Source organism: Pogoniulus pusillus, chromosome 2, assembly GCF_015220805.1.
Source record: "Pogoniulus pusillus isolate bPogPus1 chromosome 2, bPogPus1.pri, whole genome shotgun sequence".
Taxonomy (NCBI): Eukaryota; Metazoa; Chordata; class Aves; order Piciformes; family Lybiidae; genus Pogoniulus; species Pogoniulus pusillus.
The window spans coordinates 33,156,618-33,176,000 of NC_087265.1; the positions used below are offsets into that span (position 1 = coordinate 33,156,618).

The following is a 19,383-nucleotide window of genomic DNA, read 5'->3' on the forward strand; positions in this document are numbered from 1 at the left end:
CATCTGTCCAGTTTAATTGTATCTGTGACACTGGGGCAGTAAGCACAGCGCAAATTCAGGTGTTTTGCTGGATGGTGACTGCTCCTTTTCTGAATTAATGGAAATTGTCTGCTTCTCAGTTACCAGTGTGAATGCAGTAGTTTCATCTCTTTTTGTACTGATGCCTATTAAAACACACATACAGAATTCTTCTCACATGGTTTACTTTTTAACAAACTAGAAAAATACTTAATTCCCCTTCATTTATTTCATGTCTGTAAAGGATGAGTCAGTCTTTGCTGGGCCTAGTAAATACTTCCTGATTTTATTAGTGTGTCTTATTAATAAAAACTTTATTGTTTTCCCCTGAGTATTATGCAGCTGCAGAGACTTCACACCATGAGTTCATTCTCTGGGTCAGGAACCCTCCAATAAAATTTTACTTGGTGGGGGTTTGTTTATTTTGTCTTACAGTTTTGCATGATCACCAAAAGCCATCATCTCTACTGAAGGGCACTCGGGTAAAGTACAATTGTAAAAGACAGCTGGGAATTGTGGAGATGAAAATAGGTGCCTTTATCTCTTTCCCACCATCTTTCATATGTTTTCTTTATTCACTGTTAAGTCTGGTTTGTAAAGTATGTGTACTAGAGTGGCTGGAGAGCAGCCAGGAAGAAAAGGACCTGGGGCTACTGGTGGATAGTAGGCTGAAAATGAGCCAGCAGTGTGCCCAGGTGGCCAGGAGAGCCAATGGCATCCTGGCCTGGAACAGGAACAGTGTGGCCAGTAGGACAAGGGAGGTTATTTTTCCCCCTGTACTCAACACTGGTCAGGCCATACCTTGAGTATTGTGTCCAGTTCTGGGCTTCTCAATTCAAGAGAGATGTTGAGGTGCTGGAATGTGTCCAGAGAAGGGCAACGAGGCTGGTGAGAGGCCTGGAACATAGCCCTGTGAGGAGAGGCTGAGGGAGCTGGGGCTGTTTAACCTGGAGAAGAGGAGGCTCAGAGGTGACCTCATTGCTGTCTACAACTACCTGAAGGGAGACTGTAGCCAGGTGGGGGTTGGTCTGTTCTCCCAGGCAACCAGCAATAGAACAAGGGGACACAGTCTCAAGTTGTGCTGGGGGAGGTATAGGCTGGATGTGAGGAGGAATTTCTTCCCAGAGAGAGTGATTGGCATTGGAATGGGCTGCCCAGGGAGGTCCCTGGAGGTGTTCAAGAAAAGCCTGGATGAGGCATTTAGTGTTGTGGTCTAGTTGATTGGACAGGGCTGGGTGATAGGTTGGACTGGATGATCTTGGAGGTTTCTTCCAGCCTGGTCGATTCTATAATGCTATGATTCTAAGTCCCTCTGTTTAGATTCTTAGTCCCATAACTTTGGGACCCCTGTGCTGGAAGATACTGAATGCAATAACTGCCCTTCTAAGCAATACCAGCTCTAATAATCCTACTGTAACCCTTTACCAATCCTTTTGGTAATACTTGCATGATTTGTTAAAGCTTTAATGTCTACTCTGTGAAAACGGGGTGCCAGAAGACTTACAGCAGTCTTAAAAAACACTGGAACTGAACAATAAACATATTAAAAAGACAAAGTTATACCGTTACTTTGGTTGTTCCAGTTCAGTGCTCATCCATTATCAAAGCTGTCATTTCTTGACCAGAAATAAACTGTAAATCACAGGCAGCCCTCTCCTTGACTTTACAAACCAGATGCTTTCTGCAAGTGTCCTTCCCATCAGAGTCTTTAAGTGGCATATGGAATTATGTTGGAGTCTCAGGTTTATTTCTCATTTGCTTTTTTACCAGGATAAAGATGCCAAAATCATCTTCCTTCAGAAGGCAATCGATGCTGTTGTAATGGTAACAGGAGAGCCACTCTCAGTAAAACCAGCACGTATTGTGGCTGGCCACGAACCTGAAAAAACCAATGAATTTCTTCAAGCAATTGGGAAGTGTTGCTTAGATAAGGTAGATTACAGTAAAATCTATAATTCTTCAATGAAAGTAATTTTCCCAATGTACTGCTTTTTATTTTTTTTAATATATAAAACTGCAGAAAAGGAGAAATTTGACAAACTGTTAAAAATACCTGCAGGCACAATTCTTAAAACAATTGTTGCACACTTAAAATTGCATTCTTAAAGTAACTGTTTCATTAAAAGTCATGGGGATTCTTTGCTTATGGGATGTTAGATGTTTTTGAAATACAAAGGTATAAAGTAAACTCTTGAATTAATGTGTGTGAAGGAATTGTGTATATTTAACCAGGAAGTACTACATTGTTTACAAGCTGTCTGTAAATTTAGTTTGGATTGTCTTTGTCTGATAATCTACACATTCTTCATTATGAATTGCTTGAGACTAGAGAAGGGGAAGTTGATAAACACATGCAGAGAGACTGGAGGAGTTAGAAAATGTGCTTGATGTGGTGAGATTTTAGTATCCAGACTATAAAGTCTACCCACTTAAGGTAATTAGCACCTTAGTTTTTTTATACATGATGTGTATTGTGGCAAAGATTTTCCTCCATCTCTAGCTTGATATATTCAGTGCTTGGCCGAGCACAATCCTTGGAGTTAGGTAGTAGGCAAATGTTACTAATGTGCAGAAGGTTGTGCTTAAATGTGAAAACCCACAAAAAGTTCATAGTTTTTCATTTATAAGCCAGGAGAGAATCAGGAGTCAACCCCCAGGGCAGTATCAGTTTTAGTGATCTAAAAGCTATTCCTGCTTCAGAAGGGAGAATTCCCCAGCAATGTGATCATATGTTTTTTCTGTTAATGTAATCAAACCCTTTGCTACTCAGACATAAAATTGCATTAACTTGATGTCTAAAAGATCTAAGTAATAATTGTCACCTTAACAGATGAACTAGATGCAGAAGTTTTAAAAACAGTGTAACTGCAGCTTATTGAAAGTCATTGTTAATGTAGTTTTCTTTAGGATTGTTGCTGACTGAGGAAACATTAGGTGAAAGTGAAGTGACTTTGGAGGCAAATACAAAATAACGTGATTTTAAGAGTGTATAACCAGTCCAGCAGTCATGGTACAAGGATTTGTCAGTCATTTTACCTTACTATTTTGAAAAATGTTGGAAAATGTTGGAGCTGCAATGAGAATTGGTGTGGGGCTATGATACATAAAAAACAATGTATATCACAGTATCACAGTATCACAGTATCACCAAGGTTGGAAGAGACCTCACAGATCATCAAGTCCAACCCTTTACCGCAGTGCCCAAGGCTAGACCATGGCACCAAGTGCCACATCCAACCTTGCCTTGAACTGCCCCAGGGACGACGACTCCACCACCTCCCCAGGCAGCCCATTCCAGTGCCCAATGACTCTCTCAGTGAAGAACTTTCTCCTCACCTCGAGCCGAAATTTCCCCTGGCGCAGCCTGAGGCTGTGTCCTCTTGTTCTGGAGCTGGCCACCTGAGAGAAGAGAGCAACCTCCTCCTGGCCACAACCACCCTTCAGGTAGTTGTAGACAGCAATAAGGTCACCCCTGAGCCTCCTCTTCTCCAGGCTAAACAACCCCAGCTCCCTAAACCTCTCCTCGTAGGGCTTGTGCTCGAGGCCTCTCACCAGCCTCGTCGCCCTTCTCTGGACACGCTCAAGCATCTCAATGTCCTTCCTAAACTGGGGGGCCCAGAACTGAACGCAGTACTCGAGGTGTGGTCTGACCAGTGCAGAGTACAGGGGCAGAATGACCTCCCTGCTCCTGCTGACCACACCATTCCTGATGCAGGCCAGGATGCCACTGGCTCTCTTGGCCACCTGGGCACACTGCTGGCTCATGTTCAGGCGGGTATCAATCAGTACCCCCAGATCCCTCTCTGTCTGGCTGCTCTCCAGCCACTCCGACCCCAGCCTGTATCTCTGCATGGGGTTGTTGTGGCCAAAGTATCACAGTATCACACAGTATCACAGTATCACCAAGGTTGGAAGAGACCTCACAGATCATCAAGTCCAACCCTTTACCACAGTGCCCAAGGCTAGACCATGGCACCAAGTGCCACATCCAACCTTGCCTTGAACTGCCCCAGGGACGACGACTCCACCACCTCCCCAGGCAGCCCATTCCAGTGTCCAATGACTCTCTCAGTGAAGAACTTTCTCCTCACCTCGAGCCGAAATTTCCCCTGGCGCAGCCTGAGGCTGTGTCCTCTTGTTCTGGAGCTGGCCACCTGAGAGAAGAGAGCAACCTCCTCCTGGCCACAACCACCCCTCAGGTAGTTGTAGACAGCAATAAGGTCACCCCTGAGCCTCCTCTTCTCCAGGCTAAACAACCCCAGCTCCCTAAGCCTCTCCTCGTAGGGCTTGTGCTCAAGGCCTCTCACCAGCCTCGTCGCCCTTCTCTGGACACGCTCAAGCATCTCAGTGTCCTTCCTAAACTGGGGGGCCCAGAACTGAACGCAGTACTCGAGGTGTGGTCTGACCAGTGCAGAGTACAGGGGCAGAATGACCTCCCTGCTCCTGCTGACCACACCACTCCTGATACAAGCCAGGATGCCACTGGCTCTCTTGGCCACCTGGGCACACTGCTGGCTCATGTTCAGGCGGGTATCAATCAGTACCCCCAGATCCCTCTCTGTCTGGCTGCTCTCCAGCCACTCCGACCCCAGCCTGTATCTCTGCATGGGGTTGTTGTGGCCAAAGTGCAGCACCCTGCACTTTGAGCTATTGAACCCCATCCCATTGGCCTCTGCCCATCTGTCCAGGCGGTCAAGGTCCCGCTGCAGAGCCCTTCTGCCCTCCAGCTCAGTCACATCTGCCCCCAGCTTAGTGTCATCTGCAAACTTGCTGATGACTGACTCGATGCACTCATCCAGATCATCTATGAAGATGTTAAAGAGGATGGGGCCCAGCACTGATCCCTGAGGGACACCACTAGTGACTGGCCGCCAGCTGGATGTGGCACCATTCACCACCACTCTCTGGGTCCGGCCCTCCAGCCAGTTCCTAACCCAGCACAGAGTGTTACCATCCAAGCCGCGGGTTGACAGCTTAGCCAGCAGTTTGCTGTGGGGGACAGTGTCAAAGGCCTTGCTGAAGTCCAGATAGACCACATCCACAGGCCTCCCCACATCCACCAAGCGGGTCACCTGATCATAGAAGGAGATCAGGTTAGAAAGGCAGGATCTGCCCTTCCTAAACCCATGCTGGCTGGACCTGAGATCTTTGCCATCCCTCAGGTGCGCAGTTATTGGCCCCAAGAGAACCTGCTCCATCAGTTTCCCTGGCACTGAGGTCAGGCTGACGGGTCTGTAGTTCCCAGGTTCCTCCATCCGACCCTTTTTGTGGATGGGGACCACGTTGGCCATTTTCCAGTCTCCTGGAACCTCTCCGGTGAGCCAGGACTGCTGGAAAATGATGGAGAGTGGCTTGGCCAGCTCAGCTGCCAGCTCTCTCAGCACCCTGGGATGGATCCCATCTGGTCCCATGGACTTGTGGGTGTCCAGATGGCTCAGCAGGTCCTGAACTAATTCCTCATGAATTTCCAGGGGAACACACTGCTCCCCGACCCCATCCCCCAGTTTAAGAGGCCATTTGCATCCTCCTCCTCTCTCCTTACTGTTGAAAACTGAGGCAAAGAAGGCATTCAGGACCTCTGCCTTTGCTTCATCATCAGTTATAGTGTTCCCCTCCTGGTCCAGTAAGGAGTGGAGGGTCTTCTTGCCCTTCCTTTTAGCATTGATAAATTTATAAAAGTGTTTTTTGTTAAATTTCACGGAAGTGGCCAGCCTAAGTTCTAGCTGAGCCTTAGCCTCTCTAATTTTTCTCCTACATAGTCTGGCTACCTCCTTAAACACATCAGGAGAAGCCTTCCCCTCCTTCCAGAGGCGATACACCCTCTTTTTCTCCCCCACTTCCTTCAGGAGCTCTTTGCTCATCCAGGCTGGTCGCCTCCCCCTGCGGCTCATCTTTCGGCATGTGGGAACTGCCAGCTCCTGTGCCTTCAAGAGCTCCTGTTTAAAGTAAGTCCAACCATCCTGGACCCCTTTGTTCTCAAGAACTGCTGCCCAGGGGACATTGGAAATAAGTTCCTTGAGCAAATTGAAGTTTGCCCTCCTAAAGTCCAAGGTGTAGGTTTTGTTGAGGTGCCTCCCTACCTCCCTGTATATTGAAAACTCCACTAACTCGTGGTCGCTACACCCTAGGCAGCCTCCCACTATCACATCTCCTACCAGCCCTTCTCTGTTGGAGAGCAGCAGGTCAAGCTGAGCTTGACCCCTAGTAGGCTCGTTTAACAGTTGGGTCATGAAGCTGTCCTCCATGCACTCCAGAAATCTCCTGGACTGCCTCCTCTCTGCTGAATTAAGTTCCCAGCAGATATCTGGCAGGTTAAAGTCACCCACAAGGACAAGATCTGAAGATCTTGAGACAGCCTCCAACTGTTTGTAAAATATCTCATCTGTTCCCTCATCCTGGTTGGGTGGTCTGTAACAGACTCCAACCAGGATGTCAGATTTATTAGTCCTACCTCTGATTTTAATCCACAGGGTCTCTACCCCTTCATCCCTCACTTCTAGCTCAATGGCATGGAGTGACTCTCTAATATACAGGGCCACCCCTCCTCCTCTTCTCCCTTGCCTATCTCTCCTGAAAAGGTTATATCCCTCCAGTATAACAGCCCAGTCATGTCTGTCGCCCCACCAAGTTTCTGAAATGGCAAAGTGCAGCACCCTGCACTTTGAGCTATTGAACCCCATCCCATTGGCCTCTGCCCATCTGTCCAGGCGGTCAAGGTCCCGCTGCAGAGCCCTTCTGCCCTCCAGCTCAGTCACATCTGCCCCCAGCTTAGTGTCATCTGCAAACTTGCTGATGACTGACTCGATGCCCTCATCCAGATCATCTATGAAGATGTTAAAGAGGATGGGGCCCAGCACTGATCCCTGAGGGACACCACTAGTGACTGGCCGCCAGCTGGATGTGGCACCATTCACCACCACTCTCTGGGTCCGGCCCTCCAGCCAGTTCCTAACCCAGCACAGAGTGTTGCCATCCAAGCCGCGGGCTGACAGCTTAGCCAGCAGTTTGCTGTGGGGGACAGTGTCAAAGGCCTTGCTGAAGTCCAGATAGACCACATCCACAGGCCTCCCCACATCCACCAAGCGGGTCACCTGATCATAGAAGGAGATCAGGTTAGAAAGGCAGGATCTGCCCTTCCTAAACCCATGCTGGCTGGACCTGAGATCCTTGCCATCCCTCAGGTGCGCAGTTATTGGCCCCAAGAGAACCTGCTCCATCAGTTTCCCTGGCACTGAGGTCAGGCTGACAGGTCTGTAGTTATAGGTCTAGTACATATAAACAAATTATTACAGGAGTTGCAAGGAGATGTTTGGCATCAGAAGTCAAGAGAGGTGATCCTGTCCCTCAGCTGCACATTTATGAGACCTCACCTGCAGTGCACTCTGTAGGTCTGGGACCCCTAACATAAGAACATGGATCTGTTGGAGCAGGTCCACAGGAGGGCCATAAAGGTGATCATTAGGCTGGAACACCCCTGCTTGGGGTTGTTCATCCTGGAGAAGAAAAGGCTTTGGAGAGATCTTACTGTAGCTTTTCAGTACTTAAAGGGGGTCTATAAGAAAGCTGGAGAGGAACTTCTTACGTATGTAGTGACAGGACATGAGATGATGGCTTTAAACTGCGAGAGGAGAGATTTAGACTAGATACAAGGATGAAACTCTTCACCATGAGGGTGATGAAACGCTGTTAACAAGTTGCCTAGAGAAGTTGTGTATACATCATCCCTGGAAGGGTTCACAGGCAGGTTGGATGGAGCTCTGAGCAACCTGGAATATTGGAAGGTGTCCCTGCTTACTGCAGTGGGCTTGGAACTAGATGATCTTTGTGGTCTCTTCTAAACCATTCTGTTAGTCTTTGATTACTATTGTGAAAGAAGGTTTCCAAAAGAATAGAAATGTAAACTTCATTAAAAACAAATAAAACAAAAAGAAAACCCACACAAGTCATGGTGATTACAGTTAGGAAGAAAGGAGATACTTCGTAACATGATTTACTTGTTTCAGTGATGATTTCCTATTCATTGCAGCTGTCCAGCGATGCTGCTGTAAAACGCATCTTAGCTGGGGAAAGAGCTGATGTTAAAGGGAAGCCTCCAACCTCTAAATCTCAAGATAAAGAAAGCAGAGAGTCCAAAACAGAACAAAAAAGACATAGAGATAAAGAGGTAGGCATTTGCAGCTTTTGTGGGGTACTGGCACTACCAGCTTTTTGTTTTATAAAGTAACTGTGTGATCGAGTTAATGTGTATCAGAATTAATTTTTAGCTTTTGCTTTCCTTTTAGGGCAGAGGAGGCACTGACATTAAAGAGGGGAGCTCAAGCAAAGACAGAAAATCCAAAGGAGATTTGAAGGAGAGTGAAGGAAGAGAAAAGGAAAGTGAAAAACAGAAGGCCAATGAAGACAGACACAAAGACCTTGAAAGAGACACTTATAAGGAAGGAGAAAAACAAGAAAGGGAAAGAAGGAAAAGCAGAACATCCAAGGAAGGACGAGAAGCAGAAAATAACAAGGGGAAAGGAGACATAGAACGAGAAGATGATTTTGAGCATAACAAAGGACGGGAAAGAGAGAAAAAAAATGAGGAAGGAAGAGAAAAGAACAGACTGAAAGGAAGAGACAAAGATAAGAGTAGGGACAGAGAACGAGAGAAGGACAGAGCTGGAGGAAAAGATCGGGAAAGGGATAGACAAAGGGACAGAGAAAAAGATGGGGAGCATTTAAGAGAACATGGAAAGGATAAAGCAGAGAAAAAGGTAATTGAAATCTTAAATTGGAGAATAACTTTCCACATGCTGTGGTAGGAACTGAATGTTTCTTCTGATACCTTCACATGTTAGTATTTCTGCTCTTTTGAAAAGTAAGTACTTTCTTTAACAGCAGTTACTTTGAAGTGAAAGTGTCAGTGTGGATTTCATCTGGTAGGAATGTGACTGAGGCCATTCATGTCTCTGCCACGATGTATTGTGACTTGACCGTGAATATCTGATAAGCTGTTTCTTTTCTGAACTCTGCATGCTGGAATTCTCCTGATCACATTAGATTGTTTGGCAGAGAGGTGGCAGCAACTGTTGGAACTCTGTACTCTCCTCACATGTCTTCTGAGAAATCCATGCTGCTGTTGAAGCTAGGTCTTGGGTAAGATGGAGTTGAAGAAAGTTCCTTTGGGCCATAACTAGTCTTTACTAAGTTTCTTCTGTAGCACAACACACAGGATAGAGTTGCACATCTGTATTTTTTTTTCTGTCTTTCTAGATTAAGCTACTTGCTTCTGGCTTGATTTCAGGCCCCCCCTTGAAAGAGCTAGGCTCTTGCAAGGTTGCTCTGTTTGCAGTGGACTCTGCTTATCATATTTCATGTTTGAGAAGGAACACATCCACAGTTTCCCCATACTTAGGCTTTCTCAGTGTAAAGTCCTAAACTGCCTTAAGGCCATCTCTTCATTGCCTTTTGTTTTGTTGTTCCTTTTCTCTCCTGTTCTCTTTTTCTGATCTGTGAGCTGGGTCATGGAGGAAGTTTGACATTAATGGACATCTAAGATGGTCTTGTTAGAGGGTGATTTAATTTTTTAGATGTGAGAAAGGACTTCTGTCAGTACCTTTCTGCTGGCCTGGTATTACTTTGAAGAACAGTGTTTAACTGTGGATTTTGCTTGGTTTGTCTTACACAAGGCGACAAGGTAGAGAGAGCAGGTGGATGGATAAAGTAGATTGATGCTCATTGTAATGTGCTCAGTTCTACTCTATGTTCATTTTTCTTTCAAGTTATTCAGGTAAATAGCTCAATGCTCAGTGTACTGGATCTGAAGCACTGGATCTTTCTTTTCAGTCTGCAGATTCTGAGGAATCCACGATTAGAAAAATGCAGAGGCCGATTAAAGACAGCAAGCACCAGCCAGAGGATGAGGTTAGTAGTACAGGTGAATGCTGAAAGTGTTGCATGTTAGAATGTTTTGGGAAAGAAATGTAGGATTGAAAGGTAGGGAGATGACAAATTGTATGGCTGTAAGATAGATGCTTGTGTAGTTGGTTAGTTTTTGTTTTGTGAGGAGTTTTTGTTTGCTTTGTTGAGTGGGTTTGGTTGTTTGCTGTTTTGCTTGTTTTGTGGTTGGATTGAGTTTGGTTTGGTTTTCTTAAATGTTTCTGATCTTGGAAAACAAAAGGACTATTCCATTTGTTTAATTTTCCAGATTTTATTTCTGTGATATTGGTATGTTGGATGCTTCAGGAAAAATAGGCACTTGTACAACGTTTTCTCTTTATTCTTCTGAATATTTAGTGGAAAGCTGTTAGATTTGGCATTATTTATGTGCTTTAGTAGAATTTACTGGTTTGGGCCCATGTGTTGCAGCTGGATAATGGTGGAATAGCAACTCACCAGTTGCCTCTGAACAGTAGCCGTTTCTTGTGATACTATCATGTCTGCATCTGCTGCTTCTTGATGACCTGAAGCAATCTGGGGAATTATGGAGCCATATGGCTAAATGTTTAAAGAGTGAGACTTCAATAAATTAACTTAAAGCAGCTCAGGCTAGTTAAAAATAGGCAGGATCCCAAGTCTAACATGAGTCTCTGTTGAGTGTCTATGGGCCACTGACATCATTGTGTCTTCTACGTGAGATGACAAATTTATAGCTATTCTTTGACTGAAATCCAACCAAACTTTTAAAATTATTGGCTCTAGGAGGGAGAGCTTATAAAATAGTTTTTAGCCTGAAGCAAATGTTCGTGGCCAAGTTAAACTTCCTGCAGATTTGGTCTCTAATGGAAATTTTGAGCCTCATCCCAAAATATCGTAGTGCTCTTGGGCACCACAATAATATGTTGGGGCAGTAAAGTTTCATTTCCCGTCTTAAGTGCTTTTGGGAGTGGTTCCAAGGCATGTGGGTTTATTACTTTAAGTCTAGATGACATACTTTGCTTGCTTGCATAACAGATGCTGCTTAGTTTTAAGGCGATGAAAACACACGTTTCAGACCCGTGCATGACAAATGGCCATCATCTTAAGGCTGTGGGAGAGAGAAATGAAATTAAAATGTTCCAAATGAATTTTTAGAGCCAGAAAGCCAAGATAGCTGCAAAAAGTGATTTAGAGGAAATTCCTGCAATAAATAAGTGGAAAGTGCATCTGATGCAAATGGGGTTGATCTTCCTGTCTTCACAGTAATTTGATAGCAGGGTAACACCTCTATTGCCAGAGGTTTACCCTGATGTAAGCTACTGTAACTCCATTTGAGTCAACGAGTCAGTGAAACAAGTGTACTAAAAAGAAGAGAAACAACTGAAGTCTTTATGCATGTGAATAACATTGAATTGTATTTTGTAGTCTCTGTTGCATAACTAATAACTAATCTTCTGTCTTTATCTTTTTATAAATATAATAGAAGTGAAAAAAAAATGAAGCAGCCCCTCTCCAACTGTGGCACATATGCCAGTACCTTAGGTGTCACCCATGCTTTTCTGCCCTGAATGATTAACCTCCTTCTCTTTTCTTATTTGTGCCTATCGTGCACATTTACCCACTTATTCTGGCTCCTGCTCCTTCTCTCTTTATTATCACACTCCTGGACACAGCTTCTCTTCTTTGCCAAGCCCAGTCCTACATGCTGTAGTGAGCTGTTTGTCTTCATCTTGACTATCATCTTCCTATCTCCATATTCAAATTAGGAGCTGTATTCAAACATGCTGTCTGAAAGCGTGAAACAGGTGGAGATGGTCTTTTAACAGGGCCCAGTGTGACGACAGAGGGTGATGGCTTTAAAGTAAAAGAGGGGATAAATAAGCTAGATATAAAGAAGAAATGTTTTACTCTGAGGGTAGTTCTGAGGGTGTTCAAGAGAAGACTGGATGAGGCACTTAGTGCCATGGTCTAGTTGATTGGATAAAGCTGGGTGATAGGTTGGACTGGATGATCTTGGAGGTCTCTTCCAATCTCATTGATTCTATGATTGACACAGGTTATTCAGAGAGGTAGTAGCAGCGTCATCCCTGGAAACATTCAAGGTCAGGTTGCATGGAGATCTGACCTGCCTGACCTAGTTGCAAATGCCCCTGCTCACTGGAGGAGTTTAGACTACATGATATTTAAAGGTCTCTTCCAACCCAACCTGTGATCATATGATTCTATAACAAGGACATGGAAATGATGCAGAAGAAAGCAGTGGGGAATGGGAGCTTTTATTTCATGAGATGTCCATGAAGTTTCCGACTGAATGCCTTTTATGAATCAACTGCTTTAGAAAACAAGTTAATTTTGGTTTTTTATCATATTCTACACATACAAATAAGCTATCACTTAAGGATTTGAATTGGCTTCTGTGAGATTCAGTCTTAAGAAGATTCTCTCTGTATTCATGTAACTGTTAATTTTTCCTGCTGATGATTATCAGAGTCCAGCTTTCAAAGGCTACTGATTTTTTGACAAATTGACCTAAAAAAATATTTTTTTTGGTACTAAATAAAGTCTATATTACCTAACAACATGTAATAGTCCTCAAGTGAGTATTTGGAATTTTCTGGAACTAAAAGAAAGCAAGTGTAAGGAGGAATTAAGAAGAGGTGTTTGACTAACACATAGTGATCGGAAGACTACTTGCTGCTTCAAGGCTAGCTGTACCACAGTGTTTGAAGTCAGAGTAAGAGGAGTTGTATTCTGTTAGCTCTCAGTCTGTCTCAGGTAAAAGTTTTGTTTAAAACAGACACTTCATAGTGTGACTTATTGACCCTCTAAACAATAAAGATAACTTTGTATTTTGACAAAAGATGGTTTGGGTCATAAAGCTTCTGAGCGTATGGTGCTGTTTATATGAAAGTGGCTGCAGAACAGGTATGTCGTTTACCCCTACGGCTAAACACATTGGAAAAGTCTCTTCTATTTTACAGATGGCTGCTGAAACTCTTGGCTAAAGCTTTTTGTAATATCCTGTCACTTTTGGCCACTTCCATAATGACTTATTTTTGCCCTACAAACCGTATTACTCTGGAACTGATCGTTTGAATCAAGTATCTAAGCCATATCTAATGAACTTGTATTTCTGTTGGAACTCATCTCAGCTATGTAATGAAACAACTACTGAATGAAAAAGAACTGCTCTAGAAGCAGCAGATAGAATTGTTCCATGGAAATCTGCTGGATATGGCTCAAAGATTTTTTGATCTGATTCTGTGAATGACCCCTCTTTTTGGTGTCAGTTCTTCATAACTGGCTTATGTAACAGAAATCCACCATTAAAACATATGTTTTAAGAAGTGGGATTTTTTTAATAGCTCTTTTTGTGTTTGCAAAGTTTTAGCAGAAGCTCACACTAATGAAACACCATATTGTAATCCTTCATTTAACAAGAAGATGTTTGATTGATAATAAGTTGTATCACTTCGAATTGACCTTAGCAAGTAGACATCTGTCCTTACTGCTGTTGCACACTAATAAATTCTGCCTCTTAATAATGATAAATACTGGAAATACAAACAGTTTGAGGGAAAGAGCAAAAAAAGTCTATGAGGGATACAAAACTTTCAATCAAATCATTAAAAATGAGTTGTGTTTATTTGCTAGGCAGAGGTCTTTTGCACAAAATTGAAATGTGTTTTTTATATGTAGTTGTATTTATATAACACATACAGATAAATGGTTTTAAACTTTACACTATTTGCAGTGCCCATACAAATAACACCTTCTGGTACTGTGGGTCTAAATCTAAAAAAAGTGTTGTGGAAGGCTGATTGCATTACATTTCTCTTTGCAGACTCAGTTCTTACTTGTTATTAGTGAACTATCAGTAGATCTGATTTATTAAAGTGGAAAAATCACAGTGGCCAGTTTGTGTCATAAGTTGTTATACCTTGCATGAATTTTTATTTCTGCTTTTGTTGGTGCAGAGTGGCTAGAGGTGATGTAAGCATGTAGAGAATTAGTTACAACAGCAGTATAAAATTCACTAACAAATTCTTCATGGCATTCTTTCATGAACATAGAGGTTGGTGGTTGTATGGCATGCAGCTAGAATTAGCAGTTTGGCAAAGATGACTTTTCAAAGCTTATTCTTCCTCTTCACCTGCTGAAACATTAGGAATTTTCATTTGCTTGTGTCTTGGAGTTCAGCCTTTTAAAGGGTTAATAATGAGGACAAAGCAGCAGACTGGACAATTTGCAGCTGACTGCTCTATCCTCTTTGAATAGGAGTGTAATTACTCAAAAATGGAAAATGTGTATACATCCCTCTAGGATTCCAGTTTGATGTGTATTTTTTCCAGGATGGTGTGAGGTGAAGTGTAAAATCTCTTTTTAATGGCTCTGGTGACTTCTTGTCAAAGCCTTGGCACCTCTGAATTTGTAAGAAGAATAATGAGATATTTTATCTCCTTTTGTGAAGACGCAATTCATAAATATCATGGAGTTTGTCTTGTGTGCTACCATCCTGATTAAATTTAAACTTTTTACTTTGCACCTGTTTGCCTTCATGCACACGTGGCTCTACAAAAATGTTTGTAATCCCTACCTGACATAAATACATGCCTGAATCCCCCCCTCCAGAAGCCTCAGCACCTATTCTCCATTTCTTCCCCACTTGTGCTAATAATTACATCACCCAAAGAGTTGCTAAAGCATGAGTGTGCCAGATTTAGCCTGCAGGCTCGTTGAGCCAAACTGATGGTATGTGAGTTTTGGTTTTTCTTGCTTCTTGCATGGTGATGTGATTCTGAAAGATGGTAATAATTAAGATGAACCAAGATTAAGTTTAACCACTTCAGTATTAGCTATGCATTTTGGACTTCTTTGTGTCTACCTTTATAACATGCCACACTTCCTAAAGAGTGAAACAAAAACATTGGTAGCCCTGGTTGTGGGTCAAGTAGTAATTGTAATAATTCAGTGAATATAGTTGACCTGGTTTGAGGCAGAACAGTGGCTTCTTTTCAATGATTTTATTTTTCACCTCTGTCTCTTCTAAGTGTCTGCACTCTCTGAAGTTAGCAGCATATTTTTGAAGGCAATATCTGCTTCTAGAAGTGATAATGCTTGACATTTCTGCACACCAAATATTGGTGGTAACTGGAAAGGCTCTAACTTGTACTTGCTTCAATGGAGAATGCAGAGGAGTGAATGCAGAGCCCCTGTCATTTGTCTAGTGGCCAGCCCAGTCCTAACCCTTGACAACAGTGTAAATCAAAGCCAGCATGCATCAAAGCATGTACAATTTTTTGGTGAAGCTTTCTTCAGTTTATCAGTTTGCCTACTATGACACATACTTTGTGGTTAATAAGCACATCCCTTTTGTTGTCAAGAACTCTTGTTGAGCTCATGGTGCTTTATAGCCTACAATAAAGCAACATTTGCCTTCAAAATAAGCTTATCACTATGTTCCTGACATGTCTACTTATTCATCTCCTTCATGTAGCTCTGTCTCTAGGGCAAGTGGGTACATTGTTGTAAGCTTGTAGTGGTGGGACGTTTTTCTTGTCTGGTCATCTATAGTAGCTTGAGTGAAAATACTCACTGGCCTCCTGTATTTTTAAACACCTCATGGTGTTATTTTCCACTGTGACATGGAAAATATGTTCTATCTGCAAGGTATTATGGACAATTAATATCTTACATAGTGAAATTTAACAGTTTTCTCCTATGGGTTATTGGATCATACAATGTTAACATTTGCAGAGAAATGGAAGAATTTGTAATTCTTATCTATGTTATCAATGTAGTCATTGGCAGGGTTGGCAATAACTCTTGGATGCAAACCACATGAACTTTTAATTCACACAAATTTCAGAAAAAGCAGATGAGGAAATCCCCTGAGATGCTAAACTTACTTCTGGACTTCGAAAGAGATGCAGAGATGTATCACAGAGCAAGAAAACATGGAACATAGTTACAGTCACAGAATGTTTTGGGTTGGAAGGGACCTTAAATGTCATCTAGTTTCAGCCCCTTGCCATGGGCAGGGACACCTTCCACTGGACCAGGTAGCTCAAAATCCCATCCAGCCTGGCCTTGGCTGTTTCCAGGGAGGGAACATTGCACTTCTCTGGGTGACCTGTGCCAGTGCCTTACCACCTTACAATTCTCAAGTCACCTGTACTTCATCTGTTGTGTTCAGAGATGGTTGCTTCTTTTTTAACAGTGAATGTTGTTAATGAATTCACAGACTTGGGTAAAAAGACAGGAAAGTAATTAAAAGCATGAATGCTTGTGGGAAGCTACTGGTTTGTTAGCATGTACAGCCTTGAAAGAAGTGGGAAGTCTTGTGTGTGTGCAGGGTGGGCCAGATCTCATTGCTGGCTCTTTCCTCTGGTTTATACCCAAGCAGAAGTTATAGAATCATTTAGGTTGGAAAACACCCTTAAGATAATCATTGAGTCTGCTTGTTAGCCCAGCACAGCCAACTTCACCACTACCGAGTCTGCCTGTTCTGCTACAGCTGGTGTAAGTGGGTGGACTGCTGCCTCTGTCTCACTCTGATCATTGAAGGGTTTGCATTGGAATGGACATTGCAAGATCATCCACTCCAACATCCTGCACTGAGCAGGGACATCTTCAACTACATCAGGTTACTCAGAGCCCCATTCAACTTGACCTTGAATGTTTCTAGGAGTGAGGCTTCTCCCACCTCTGGGCAACCTGGCAAACTGTTTCAGTACCCTCATTGTAAAGAATTTATTCCTTAATAATATATAATGATAATAGTACCTGAATTTTGTTGGATTAGCAGGAGTACTCCTTTACAACGTTCACATTCTCTAGAGGCATTTGGGCTCCAGCTGTGCTTCAGATACAATGAGTAGTAAATGTGTAGTCTACAGGTAGTAATGGCAGTTCTCATGGACCTGCCACTCTATCTGCTCTTGCCAGGAAAATTCAAGCTTATTTGTAGGACAAGTGCTGTAGCTGCCTTCAACCTCTTGTGATACCTGTGCACGGGCTTCACTATTCCTTTGCATAGAGGGGACCTTGCTGTCTGAGTGGCCTCATCTCCAGGACTGGTGTTGATCTCATGTTACGAGAGACTGCTGCTTATGCATGTCTTTTTCTCAACCTCCAGCCAAGTGGACCTGGTAATTTAACTTGCACCTTTCCAAGGACATATGACCATTGCAATGTGCAACATGCAGAAAGTGTTGTCAGGTGTTCTTGACTTCAGGCACTGCAAGCTATATCCAGAGAAAGCAAAGTAATTCTCATATGTGCTTGCTGGCTTTCATTTCCTGGTCTGCCTGATTGGCTTTTGGACTAAAGTCAGAGTCCTGAGAAGGGTCCTGAATTTTCTTCCAGTTTGATCCTTCCAATTTTGAACTCTTACTCTCCTTTCTCTACCAGCTGTCCCTTCCAATCATCTCTTGTCTGTCTGCTGGACTTTCTGGCAGGGCCCATTTCTCACAGTGTCCAGGAAAGTTGTCATTTGATTAAAGGACTGTGTAAGTCTTATGGCACACTTTTTTAGTCTTTGCTCCTATGATGAAATGAAATTCAGTTAAAGGTTAAAAAGCAACTGTGTATCTGATGTAGCTGAAACATAGAGGGATTGCAATCCTCTAACTTCTTTTGGTGGCTCACTGGTAGCTAAGCCTCATATCCGAAGTCATAGAATCAACCGGGTTGGAAGAGAACTTCTAGATCATCCAATCCAACCTATCCCCCAGCCCTATCCAGTCAACTAGACCATGGCACCAAGTGCCTCACCTAGTCTTTTCTTGAACACCTCCAGGGACAGTGACCCTGGGCAGCCCATTCCAGTGGTCCAGCAGTAGCATCTCAGATGCTCTGCAAGTTTTGCAAGATTGCTCTGCTTTGGATACTCCTAGTTCACATTTGGAAGCTATCTTTACAAAACCAAAATATAATCCTATAGTAGGTTTATTTAAAAGAAAATAGCTAACACATATCCAGGAGAAACACCATTAGGCTCTAAGGAAGGTAGGCTTGACATAAACTTTACATGTGTGGGTCAGTTTTGTAAGTGAATGATTTTTGTGTGTAATATGTAAAGATAAAGCAACACAAACAAGTAAATTTTATATATAAATACAGATTTTTAATTTTCTTTTATAAATGTGTGGATTTTTTTTAAGAGTGAAAGTCCTGCAGGAATATCAAGACAGCCTTCAACAAAAGGATCAAGGCAACGTGCCAGACCCAGAGGAGAAGGTAACTAGAAGGAGGGTATTATTTCTATTTAATGGGCTAGAGGGTTATTGAATAGGAATAGCATAAATACTTAAATATCTGCATTTATTATTTTCAGTGCTTGTTTTATACTCCTAGTCTGCATTTGTGAATCCAACAGGCAAATTTTCTGCATAGATTTGATAAGTAGGTACTTGTTTCAGTTTGCTGATGTTCCTCATGCACAATGGCAGACAGAAATTCAGCCTGCTCTTGGTATTTATTATGTTCTCTCTGAGTGAGGATTTTAGTTCATCTACAGCTATTTCTATTGATGTCACAAGAACTGTTTCTCTGCTTAATAATCTAGCAAGTTTAGACAAATATTTCTTCTAAGTTTGACTTCTTTGGTTGGTATTGTTTGTTTCATTGTTTTTTTGTTTGGGTGTTTTGTTGCTGTTGTTTGTTTTTATGTTTATTTCTGTCACTCAGTGTCTGGGTTGATAACATTTTTGCATTCAACCTTCACATAAAGTCGCTTGTTTGCAAAATATTTACAGCCGAGCAGTATTCAGCACAGTACTTTTGTTTTAGTGAGACTTAAGATTTGGAGCTTATGTAAGATGCAAGACATTTGTGAGGCAAGATGAGCTCTCCTGCAGGAATGAATTGTATGACCATGAATCCTGAATTTGTGACTTCATGAAGGGGGAAAAGGACCTGGGGGTCCTGGCAGGTGGAAGATTGACCATGAGCCAGCAATATGCTCTTGTGGCCAAGAAGGCAAATGCCATTCTGGGGTGTATTAAAGGGCTGTGGTTAGTAGGTCGAGAGAGGTTCTCCTCCCCATCTGCTCTGCCCGGGTGAGGCTGCATCTGGAGTACTGTGTCCAGGTCTGGGCCCCTCAGTTCAAGAAGGACCTCAGGAAACTGCTGGAAATAGTCCAGCACAGAGCCACAAAGGTGATTAAGGGAATGGAACATCTTCCTTATGAGGAGAGTCTGAGCGAGCTGGACCTCTTCAGTTTGGAGAGGAGGATCCTGAATGGTGACCTCATTAATGTTTACAAATATATAAAGGGTGAGTGCCAGGAGGATGGGGCCAGGCTCTGTTCGGTGATGCCCAATGACAGGACAAGGGGCAGTGGGTGGAAGCTGAGGCAAAGGAAGTTCCATATAAACATGAGGAGGAATTTTTTCACTGTGAGAGTGGCAGAACACTGGAAAAGGCTGCTCAGGGGGGGTTGTGGAATCTTCCCCCCTGGAGGTA

At 43.0% G+C, this 19,383-nt stretch overlaps 1 protein-coding gene across 3 annotated transcripts in view; it reads left to right on the forward strand.

The window, feature by feature from the left end:
• The window catches only part of TRAF3IP1 (TRAF3 interacting protein 1), a 64,728-nt gene that overhangs the window by 4,441 nt on the left and 40,904 nt on the right, over positions 1-19,383 (forward strand). The window contains exons 3-7 of one of the 3 annotated variants that reach the window (XM_064159815.1): positions 1,789-1,950; positions 8,045-8,182; positions 8,301-8,771; positions 9,844-9,921; positions 18,081-18,156. In XM_064159815.1, coding sequence (XP_064015885.1) covers positions 1,789-1,950; positions 8,045-8,182; positions 8,301-8,771; positions 9,844-9,921; positions 18,081-18,156 — 925 coding nt within the window. The remainder of the gene's footprint in view (positions 1-1,788; positions 1,951-8,044; positions 8,183-8,300; positions 8,772-9,843; positions 9,922-18,080; positions 18,157-19,383) is intronic. The other 2 variants (XM_064159823.1, XM_064159834.1) reach the window with 2 other exon arrangements.